The sequence below is a fragment of the Engystomops pustulosus genome, chromosome 4, assembly GCF_040894005.1.
Source record: "Engystomops pustulosus chromosome 4, aEngPut4.maternal, whole genome shotgun sequence".
NCBI classification, from domain to species: Eukaryota; Metazoa; Chordata; class Amphibia; order Anura; family Leptodactylidae; genus Engystomops; species Engystomops pustulosus.
In genome coordinates, this window is record NC_092414.1 from 62,512,222 (window position 1) to 62,524,554 (window position 12,333).

Sequence of the window (12,333 nt, forward strand, 5' to 3'; positions counted from 1 at the left end):
ATTTACCAAAATTATGGACTCATTTTGTTTATCTTTTAATATTACAGTATATTGAGTGCTAGAAACACATAAAATATGAATATCTTTAGTTTGGGCATATGACAATGTTCTGGAGAGTAAAGTCCCAGTTGCATTGAAATTTGGTTTGCATTTTAAAAGACAATCAATATGTAACATAAAGTAGTAATTACCACATTCTTATTTTATTCCAGACAAAAAAAATGCTTAAACCCGAATGTTTGCCTTTGCTTATAGGTGTAAGTATGATTCATTCTCTATTTAAAAAAGTGTACAAAGTACATTTCATCATAGCTGTAAAGTCACCCTACAGTGTTAGGCTACATTCACACGACCATCATGGGGATGTACACAGGTAAAAAGAAGGAACATGTTCTTTCTTTCTCCTTGTGCACGGATGTGCACCGTGCATCCCAATGGAGTGGGTAGCAGTGCCCAGGGCTCACCCCTCCTCCTCTCCGGCGTGCGTCCCGTAGGCCGTAGCCGTGTGAATGTAGCCTTATTTAGAAAAATACAAGGGCTAGAAATGCAAATCAGATTGACAGTGTTTAAAGGGGTGTTCCCACAAGGACAAGTTTCTTAAATATACTCAGGATAACAAAATAACACATTCTCTAATTCAATTTTCTTAACAAAAATACAGTATTTCACAGATATAACTCCAACCTGTCTCTATCAGTCCTGGTGTGCACAATTTCAGTTGTCCCTGGTTTCCGACCTTGTATCTTCTGTCTTCTTGTCTGAAGCTTCACAGAGCTTGTCTCGCTTGCTGCTCCCTGCAGGGGCCCCAACCCTTGCATTTCAGGACGGAGCTCTCACTGACACAGACACTGACTTCCTGCCGGCAGCATTGTAAGGTGTCTAATCCTACAAATAGGCAGATAAGTTCTTTATCTAGGGCAGATGGAGAGAGGCATATAGTAGAGCTGACAGTATGTTATGGCTATTATCTCATGTATAATATGCATCTCATGGATCTCATCATCTCTTATCTCTGATCTGTCTCATCCCTCTTTCCAAGTGTCAGACACTATTAGAATATTCAGAAGCTAAATGAAAGTGTATATAAACCTGTACTCTGATAATCTAAGCACAATTGTCAGTACACAGCATTTCATAGCACAGAGGAAGCAAGTGTCTGCTTAGAGAGTCATAGGAGCTAAAACACCAATAAAACTGGTAATGGGCATGGGCAAACCCCTTTAAATGATTGTATGTTTTGTACATTGACACCAACCCCTCCCCCCCAATGCCCTATAGAGAGCCTCCAGTCCTGCACTGTTTGACATGTGGCAGAGCACAAAAACTATTAACTATTAGATAGGCACTGCACAGTACTACAATAGACAAAATAAGAAGTCTGCCATGTGAGCCACCCCTTTCACCCCATACTTATTCTACCCACACAAAATATAATTCCCCTTTATATTCTCAAATCTCTTCCTCACATAGAACTACTCTTCTTATTCTGCCTACATGGGCTCTGAAATGTATTACTGTCATCCTGAAGTTGTATAAACTGCAGAGTATCACTTATTTATTAATGCTGAGAGCTGCGTTGAGAATATGCAGAGAAGGAGGGGGCTCCTTTTCCATTACCATCAGCATCCTGCACTGCAATCAGAAATGCAAAAACAAGTAGCAGGGACATGTGCCTATCCCTACTGCCTATCCCTACTGCCAATTATTCCTGCTGCTTCTACTACACAATCTAATGATCTGGTTGTGGAGCCCTTTTGTGTGTTTTTAATCGTTTTGAGGTCCTGATGGCCCTTGTTACTATATATAAATAGTAAATAAAGTTCTGCTGATTGAATTGGTAAATGTTTTTAGTTTTGTAGGCACCATATGTTTTGATACCATGATAATTGATTTATATAAGACAGATCACATAGGGGCTAGGGTATTAGCATTATTTTAAAAGTTGATTTTGAGGAAGGAGGCCATGGATAACAAATGTAAGTAGATTACCACAAGTAAGTATCTCTGGTTTATCGTGCTTGATTTTGAAAGTAGATTTCCTTTAATTAAGTATATTACAATGTTTACTATTAGCATCTGCACTTTTCATTACTGCAATAAAATGCTTCATGTAAGACTTTAACCCCTTCCCGATATTTGACGTAATAGTACTGCATCGCGGGAGGTGCGTTCCCGCAAAATGCAGTACTATTACGTCAAGCTTCTGGCGCCGGCTCCTGAACGGAGCCGGCGCCAGAAGCTGCGGGTGTCGGCTATATATTATAGCGGGTGTTAACCCCTAACACGCCGCGGTCGCGCTGACCGCTGCGTGTTAGAGGCATTTAAAGTTTATTAAAGCTGAATCGGACATCCCCCCCGCGGCGCTTACCGGGGGGGTCCGCTGCTCCGATCGCAGCCCCGGTACTGCCGGTGCCCGCGGCTGCGAGACCTTCTGGCAGGACCCGGCTGTAAGACACTGGGCATGCGCAGTCTTACATTACACAGTGCAATACATCTGTATTGCACTGTGTAACCTATAAAAAAGCTTGAACAAGTGATCAGAAGATCACTTGTTCAAGCTTAGATGTCAGTAACTGTAAAAAAAGTAAAAATAAATAAATAAAGGTTTTTTACAATAAAAATAAATAATAAATGAAAGTGAAAGTCCCCCCAAACACCACATTTCCCTTTACACAAGTAATAAAGTATAAAAAACACTAAATCACGAAAAAACCCCACTTATTTGGTATCGCTGCGTCAGTAACAATCTGTACAATAAATCATAATCATAATTGGACCCGCTCGGTGAACGTGGTAAAAAAAAAAAAAAACTTGCCAAAAATGTAAACTTTTTATCAAATTGCTTTACAAAAAATGTTCTAAAAAGTGATCCGAAAAAGTTACAAGCACCAAAATGATACCAATAAAAAGAGCAACTTGTCACGCAAAAAATAAGCTTACAACCAGCTCCGTAAACCAAAAAATACTATAATTATGCTGCTATAAAAATGGCAATACTAAAACAAATGCAATTTTTTCTATTCTAGTTTTCCTTCAATAAAATTGGACAAATAAAAATAAAACTATATAAATGAGGTATCAACGTAATCGTAGTGATCCGTAGAATAAAGATAATATATTATTGTTATGCTACAGTGAACACCCCCCAAAAAAATGCTAAAAATCCAAAACAAGAATTGATGATTTTATTTTCCTCCACACGTAAAAAGTTAATAAAATTGCTTCAATAAGCTAAAAACCCACTAAAATTAAGTTTTTTTTACAGTGCATCTCGTCTCGCAAAAAATAAGCCCTTATTTGTCTAAATTGCTTAAAAAATAAATAAAGATTGTATAGCCTATTCCCAACGAGCGTTGTTATAGAATGGTGCGGCGGGTAGTGACTTGCCAACACCGGTCAGGGTAAGACGGCGGCTGTTCACTGATCGGGGTAAGACGGAGGCTGTTCCTGACAGCCATCCATCCTGCCCCATGGACCAGAAGGGTTACGTTCCCCCCACACACCCCCAGTTTATTATAACTGCTATTGGCTCATCAATGCAGACCAGCCAATAGCAGCAAATTTACTTATGACGTCAGTAATACCGATCACCATGTCTGTAGACACGGTGATCGGGGCAGGGTGGCGGCTGTTCCTGACAGCCACCAATTTTGCCTTGCGGTCCAGAGGGGTTTTGTTTTCCCCCTCTGTCCATGTTTGCCGCTATTGGCTGGTCGATTTGGTCCAGCCAAAAGCAGCAATATTCGTCACAATGGGCATCGCTAGGGTGAATAAGAGCAACACTTGGCGATAATTTCCCTACTAAAACGAAGATACGGTACAAAAGTGCTGGCTGTGCACATTGTTCAGATGATGCTGTACAACTCTTACGAGCTGTTCCAATGTGCAGGTCCTGCCGTATCATTTCTCAGTTTTCAAGAGGAAGATATTAGGAAACTAATATTGGGACAAGAAGGACGGGGCCCCTGTACCTCTGGTTTAGATGTTCCTGTGTTTTGCCAGGACAGCATTTTCCCGGTGAATTCTGCTGCTTCTAATGGTAGGACTCAATAAAGAGTCTGTTCCAAAAGAGAAGTTAGGATGGACACTACATACTACTAAGAGACCTGCGACAACTCCAGAGTGACAAAAGTTTAGTTGGTCCCTTGATATATACTACCTCCTTATACACTAGACATTCACAATTCACGCCCAACCTATTGTGAATTAATTTCGGTAAAATGAATAGTTGTAACAACTGTTATGTCCCGTTGCTCCCTATACCCCTCCATTATTTCATAAGGGGCGCCACATAACGGGCACTGAACTTTCCAGAAATAATTGCAATTTCCATCTTGGACTCCATTGCACATCATATTTGGAAACCACCTGTATGTTCAAAATGCTCATTTCACCACGTGTATTACCCTACACCAATTATTACACCTTGCTATATTCCCCAAGGGGTGTACATTCAACAGTTAGGGTTACTTTTTGGGTTTTCCTATGTTTTGGTACCACTACGGCTCTCCAAATGTATCCAGACACATGTGAAGGATTTCTTGCAAATTTGCCCTCTAAAAGACAAACATCCCTCTTTTCCTCTACTGTGCGCCCATAAAGTATTTTATATGCACATGTGGGGTACTTCTACACTCGGGAGGAATAGTTTTACACCTTTTTTGGGGTTATTTAATATATTATCCCTTGTGGCTTACATAAATTAGGGGTAAAGTGACATTTATAGGAACATTTTCACCTTTTTAATGATTAGGGCCTTATTGGATCATTCACCTGTAGGGGCAAATACATATATTACACATTGCAAAATTCTCTAAGGGGTGTGCATTCAAAGATTAGGGTCACTTTTCGGATTCTTCTCTGTTTTATACCACTAGGGTTCTCCAAATGCATGTCAAACATTTCTGTCAAATTTGGCTTCTAAAAGGCAAACATTCCCCTTTCCTTTTACTGTGCGCCCATACAACATTTTATATACACATGTGGGGTTACTTCTACACTTGAGAGAAATAGGTTTACACATTTTAGGGGGTTATTACATTTTTTTATCCCTTGTGGCTACATAAAATTAGGAGTAAAATGACCTTTATAAGAAAATGTTCACCTTTTATCTATTTAAGTCCTAATTAAATCAAACACCTTTACGGACAAATACACATATTACACCTTGCTAAATTCTCTAAGGGGTGTGCTTTCCAAAATGGCGATACTTGTTGGGGTTCCGCTCTGTTTTGGTACCACTACGGCTCTCTAAATGCATCCTGACATATGTAAAGGATGTCTGTCAAATTTAGCTTCTAAAAGGCCAACGCCCCTCTTTCCCTTCTGAGCTTCACTGCGTACCCATACAACATTTTATTTGCATGTGTGGGGCAATTTTATACTCGGGAGAAATGCTAGTACACATTTTTTGGGGTTGTTTCATCTTTAATGCCTTATGGGATACAAAAATTAGCCGTAAAAGTGACTTTTTTGGGAAAATGTTCACCTTTTTCCTTTTAGGGACCTAATTGAAGCAAACACCTGTAGGGGAAAATACACATATTACACCTTGCTGAATTCTCCAAAGGGTGCACTTTACAAAATGGTGACACTTGTTGGGGTTCCCCTCTGTTTTGGTACCACTAGGGCTCTCCAAATGCATCCTGACACATGTAAAGGATGATTGTCAAATCTGGCTTCTAAAAGGCCAAAGCCCCTCTTTCCCTTCTGAGCCCTACTGTGTACCCATACAACACTTTATATGCAAAAGTGGTGCAGTTCTGTGCTTAGGAGAAATAGTTTTACACATTTATGGGGTTGTTTCATCTTTTATCCCTTGTGGCTTACAAAAATTTGGGGTAAAAGTGACTTTTTTGAGAAAATTTTCACCTTTTTTCCCTTTTGGGGCCTAATTGAATCAAACACCTGTTGGGGAAAATACACAAATTACACGTTGCTAAACTCTCCAAGGGGTGTACTTTCCAAAATGGTGTCTCATGTTGGGGCTTTCCTCTGTTTTGGTACCATTATGGCTCTCCAAATGCATCCTGACACATGAAAACTTTTTCAGCCATATTTGCCCTGCAAAAACGAAACAACGCTCTTTCCATTCCAAGTGCCCCGCTGTGCCCGTACAGCAGGGTACAGTGACAAAATGGGTATTGGCATACTCAAGAGGAATTGCCCTCAACATTGTAAAATGCATTTTCCTTTTTAACCCATTGTGAAGGTGCAAATTTTAGTGTTCAATGAATCTATAGTGAGATAAAATTACATTTCTCTAATTTCACTTTCATTTATCTTTCACCCTCATGAAACGCTCAAAGGGTTAACAAAATTCCCAAAGGTTGTTTTGAATATTTTGAGGGGTGTAGTTTCTAAAATGGTGTCATTTGTGGGGGTTTTCTGTCATATGGGCCTTATAAAGTCACTTCTAACTAAATTGACCCTCCAAAAGTAGGTTTTGATGATTTTCGTGAAAATCTGAAAAATTGCACCTAAAGTTATAAGCCTCCTAACATCCTAAATAAAGGAAAAGATGTTTGAAAAATGATGCCAAGTTAAAGCAGACATATGGAAAATGTTAGTTATCAAGTTATTTTAGTGATATGACCAACTTTCCAAAAAGTAGAAAATTTTGAATTTGGAAAACATTGTTTTTCTCAAAATGTTTGTCAAATTTCCATTTATTTCATAAATAAATACTAAATATATTGATTAAATTTCTCAACCAGCATGAAGTACAATGTGTCACGAAAAAACAATCTCAAAATCAACTGGATATGTTAAAGCGTTCCAAAGTTATAACCACTTAAATAGATACATGTCAGATTTTAAAAAATGGGCCGTGTCAGGAAGGTGAAAAGTGGCTTTAGCGTTAAGGGGTTAAGGTCAGTTACATTGTAATTTATTATTTTTTACAAATCATAGTTATTTACAGGCCACACAATGTATATTTCAATAGTTGCCAGATCTGTGTTACTATGAAACGTAGAGTAAGAAAAAAACTGGAAAAAAATGCAGTGATAGAAAAATACACTTCAGGTGACATTAAGTGTGTGTGTAATTTACATGGACTGTGCTGCTACTAGGGCAGACAATATCCGATAGCTGTTGAAGTGATAGAGCTTTATCCTTTTCCATTAATAGGAAATTGTATATAAAGTGACCGGGTCCCTCCATGGCTCCAGCAATAACAATTCCCTTAGCTGGGCTGTCATTACTGGACCAGAAGTAGAAATTGGATTTATATAAATAATTTACTGAACCTATAAACAAATAGGTGATAATAATATGTTCTTTCATTTCCAGGGAGATGTTCCGCAACTTCTAATTGACTTAAAAACACAGGCATGTAAGGTAAGTAACCACCTGATAACACTGGAAACCTACCTGCGTAATGGGGGAGATTTATCAAGCTGTCCAAAAGTAAGACTGTTCATAGTTGTCCATGGCAACCAATTACAGCTCATCTTTCATTTTACCAGTGCACATGAATATTTTAAAGGGGGGCTGTAATTGGCTGCCATGGGCAACTAAGAACATTTTTGTTTTTGGACAGCTTGATAAATCTGAGTTAGTCTAATCAACAGCGGCTAACTGAACGCCCCACTACTCAATTGGCCTCAGTTACAACTTGGTAAAAGCATCATGTAACATCGTTGCACATTATAGGGAATGTCCTATTCCTGCATGGGTGGTCATTTGCTATGGACATCAGCATGTGAGTCATAAATACATGACCTATTGAAGCACTGTAATACATCTTGACACATGATTTTATTTGAGATCTAAATGCTTAGTATTGGTTTTGTGTATGTTTAAATTCATTAAAAAAAAAAAAAAGATATAACATGTTATTATGATTCCTTTATAGGGGTCCAACAAAGAAATTGTTATGAAAGATTTAAGTATTCTGGTAAGAATCCTTTCATTATTATATTTTATATTAAAATGTTCTACAAAATATTTATGAAATATTTTTTGTTAGGCCCCTTTCACACTTGCGTTTTTCACGCGCGTTTTCTGTGCATGCTTTTGACGTGCAGAACTTGCATTGCACTCTGACCCATTGTAATCAACGGGCTTTTTCAGACTTGCATTTTTTTTCACGCACACACGCGCGTTTTTTTTTAATGCGCATTTTAATCTCGACATGTTCTACTTTTGCAAGTCACGCGTGTGAAAAACGCACCATACAAGTCTATGGAGATGCATCAAAAATGCATTGCACTCTGAGACACTTGCAAGTACAATGCAAGTGCAATGTGTTTTTCACGCATCAATTGCCATAGAAAAGATAGAGCTCAGTCCTGAGTCCATTTCACGCGCATTATCTGCGCGTGAAAAACGCATTGAAATTGCATTGAAAACGCGCATGAAAAACTGAGACACTGAAGAAACTCTGACTGAAAACTGATTGCACTCTGATGCAAAATGTGCGTTTTTCATGGACCAAACCCTGATCGCACCCTGATCAAACTCTGACGTGATCTGCAACGCAAGTGTGGAAGGGGCCTTAAATGTTTTTTTTCAATTTTAACATAACATAAGATTTTGGGCTTAAAATGTAGTGTTGCCAATGTTTTGGCACCATGTAACAAAATATAGCTTTTTTTTTTCCAGTTTCTATTTTATTTTCTAAATTGCTGCAGCACTTATGTAGAGCTATAGGCAGGCACTTACTTGTATTCCAGAAATAATGTGGAGGTAACTAAATGGGGCTTATTTACTAAGGTCCCGTGGCCCCATTTCCTTTGGGTTTCCCGACGTTTTCAGGGATTGCGCCGGGGATTGCGTCCCACGCAAACGGATTGTGTTGCAATCGCGCAGGCTTCCAGGCAACACAAATCGGGGGGCGAGCCGATGGACGATCTGATGGATTCGGACTACACGCTGGATTTAACAAGTCAAATTGTCTCGCAAGACATGCACTCACATACAACGGGAAGAAGGTGAACTCCGGCGGACCTAAGCGGGGAAGTGACACATGCAGGGTATCGGGTGCACAATCTTGTTGAATTGCAGAAGACGTCATGCTCGTCGGATAATGCACCTCTCGAATCGCGCAGGGACCAGTTAAGTAAATGTGCCCCATTGAGTTCTATAAAGAAATTTCTATGTGCAAAATACCCCACTGGAGACCGACAGTGGATGGGGGCATATATGTGGTTAGGACCAGAGGGCCTGGCTTGGTAGTGGCCTTGCGGCCAGTGTCATGGTAGCTGTGTCCTAAACTAGGCTTTGTCCACCACTGTCAGGACAAGCTGGGTAGAAGCAAGAAAAGGAGGGAGAGACTGTGATATATTAGATATTCCCAGCGGGGCACTCCTAGTGTATCGGTGATCAATCCCGGGCAGTTACGGAAAGGAGGTCCAAGATGTTAACAGCAGGCAAGGATGCCCCCTTCAATAAAGTAACATTCTGAAAAATTACAGTTAACTGACAGGCTTGCTATGGTTTTTCCTCTGGGTACCAGATCTGTCAGTTGGCCAGATTTTGCTGAAGACAATAGTCCTTAGTTGCAGGAACAGTTGCAGTACCTCAGTCCTGGACCTATGAGTCAACTAGACTGACTTTGCCTCCTTTGCAGCCTTTTTGGCTCTGCTGCATCAGCAGCTCAGTAATCTGTGAGCTGTCAACATGGTCTATTTCTCTAGACTAAAAACAACTGATCCAGAACTGCAGGCAAGGTATTTATATCAACAAGGTCTTTAGTTACATTACATGCTCTGAGGTGCATTACCGCACAATTGGGGAGATTTACAAGAAGTGTCTGATAACAGAACTGCTCTAGTTGCTCATGGCAACCAATCAAATTGGTTGCCATGGGCAACTAGAACCATCCTGCTCTCAGACACTACAGATAAATCTCCCCCAATATGTTTTCCACATTTTTCAACAGAACAATTAACCCTTGGGTTATACAACCTGTAAAGCCTATTTTGAACTTCTGAACCTGAGTGGTTGATAACCCCAGTGGTGTGTTCAGTTCCACTGGATCTATACTCAATTCTCTGCCTAAGCAGTAATTAGGGCGTAATATGGTCTCTCTGTTTCTCACAAACTTTATCCACAAACATCATCTTTGGATAAACCATAATGAATACAGTCCAACTGGATCTATTTATCATTAAACGCCAGGTGTGGATTTATAATGGCCTAACTCTGGGCATAATATTACATGTGCAGATAACAGGTGTGACATCATCTATAGTCATATTCAGATGTAAGGATTGTACTATAAAGTGTTTTCTTATAATGTAATTGAATATGGTTTGTCTGTGAATTAAATATGTAGAATATAAAAAATATAAATAAATACAAATTTCCGACCTATGCCTCCCCTATGGGTTTTTCTATTTTTCTGTAATTACCATATTTTTAGTCCAAAGAAACAGTACTGCCAAACCCTCCAGACCTCTTATCTGGAGATCAGTTGAAGCATTGGCAAAGAGTCCCTGAACCATTCTCCCTGCTGAGCTGTCACAAAACTTTTGTTAAAGGACTTGATGTGACATCATTAGGTCATGTGACCCAGAAGTGGTGGCTCTACTTACATGGAGACTGTGAGTAGCTATGGGGCAGCAGGCTGGGGAACTGGGCAGAGAAGAGGAGCCTGGATGTACTATGGGAACGTGTAGTTGGAGGGAGCTGTTCAGAAGAAGGGGAGGCTGGTTATACTGAGGGGATGAGGAACTAAAGGGAATGTGCAGGAGCAGGGGTGCTGGTTATACTGAGGGGATTAAGAGCTGGAGGGAGCTGTGCAGGAGAGGGAGAGGTTGGTTATACCGAGGGGATGAGGAGCTGCAGGGGATGTGCAGGAGAAGGGGAGGCTGGTTATACTGAGAGGATGAGTAGCTGCAGGGAATGTTCAGGAGAAGGAGAAGCTGGTTATAGTGAGGGGATGAGGACCTGGAGAGAATGTGCAGGAGAAGGGGAGGTTGGCTATATTTATGGGATGAGGAGCTGCAGGGAATGTGCAGGAGAGGGGGAGGCTGTATATACTGAGGTGATGAGAAGCTGGTGGGAATGTGCAGGAGAGGGGAGGCTGGTTAAGCTGAGAGGATGAGGAGCTGAAGGGAATGTGTAAGAGATATGTGACTGAATATGCTGAGGGGATATGGAATGGGAATGGGCGGGAGAAGGGTAGGCTGCTTATACTGAGGGGATGAGGAGCTGGAGGGAGCTGTGCGGGTGAAGGGGGGCTGGTTATTCTGAGGGGATGAGGAGCTGGATGGAATGTGCAGGATAAGAGGAGGCTGGTTATACTGAGGGGATGAGGAGCTGCAGGGAATGTGCAGGAGAAGTGGAGGCTGGTTATACTGAGGGGATGAGGAGCTGGAGGGAATGTGCAGGAGAAGGGGAGGCTGGTTATTCTGAGGGGATGAGGAGCTGGAGGGAATGTGCAGGAGAAGGAAAGGCAGGTTATACTGAGGAGATGGAGAGCTGGAAGGAGCTGTACAGGAGAGGGGGAGGCTGGATTTGCAAGGGGATGAGGAGCTGGAGGGAATGTGCAGGAGATGGGGAGGCTGGTTATACTGATGGGATGAGCAGCTGGAGGAATTGTCCTTGAGAAGGGGAGGGTGGTTATACTGAGGGAATATAGAGCTGGAGGGGATGTGCAGGAGAAGAGGAGGCTGGTTATACTGAGGAGATGATGTGCTGGAGGCAGCTTTACAGGAGAGGGAGAGGCTGGTTATACTGAGGGGATGAGGAGCTGGAGGGAATGTGCAGGGAAGGGGAGGCTGGTTATACTGAGGGAATGAGGAGCTGAAGGAATGTGCAGGATAAGGAGAAACTTGTTAAACTGATGGGATGAGGAGCTGGAGGGAATGTGCAGGAGAAGGGGAGGCTGGTTATACTGAGGGGATAAGGAGCTGGAGGGAATGTGCAGGAGTAGGGGAGACTGGTTGTACTGAGGGGATGAGGAGCTGGAGGGAATGTGCAGGAGAAGGGGACGCTGGTTATACTGAGGGGATGAGGAGCTGGAGGGAATGTGCAGGAGAATATGAGGCTGGTTATACTGATGGGATGAGGAGCAGGAGGGAATGTGCAGGAGAAGGGGAGGCTGGTTATACTGATGGGATAAGGAGCTGGAGGGAATGTGCAGGAGAATATGAGGCTGGTTATACAGATGGGATGAGGAGCTGGAGGGAATGTGCAGGAGAAGGGGAGGCTGGTTATACTGAGTGGATGAGGAGCTGGAGAGAATGTGCAGGAGAAGACGGGGCTGCTTATACTGAGGGAATGAGGAGCTGAAGGAATGTGCAGGATAAAGAGAGACTTGTTATACTGAGGGGATAAGGAGCAGGAGGGAATGTGCAGGATAAGGATAGACTGGTTATAGTG

The 12,333-nt window shown here is 41.6% G+C and overlaps 1 protein-coding gene across 9 annotated transcripts in view; it reads left to right on the forward strand.

Moving 5' to 3' along the window:
• The window catches only part of LOC140126526 (ranaspumin-like), a 96,216-nt gene that overhangs the window by 17,673 nt on the left and 66,210 nt on the right, over positions 1 to 12,333 (forward strand). For 7 of the 9 annotated variants that reach the window (XM_072146068.1, XM_072146066.1, XM_072146072.1 and 4 more), the window contains exons 8-10: positions 213 to 257; positions 7,294 to 7,341; positions 7,859 to 7,900. In XM_072146068.1, coding sequence (XP_072002169.1) covers positions 213 to 257; positions 7,294 to 7,341; positions 7,859 to 7,900 — 135 coding nt within the window. The remainder of the gene's footprint in view (positions 1 to 212; positions 258 to 7,293; positions 7,342 to 7,858; positions 7,901 to 12,333) is intronic. The other 2 variants (XM_072146071.1, XM_072146075.1) reach the window with 1 other exon arrangement.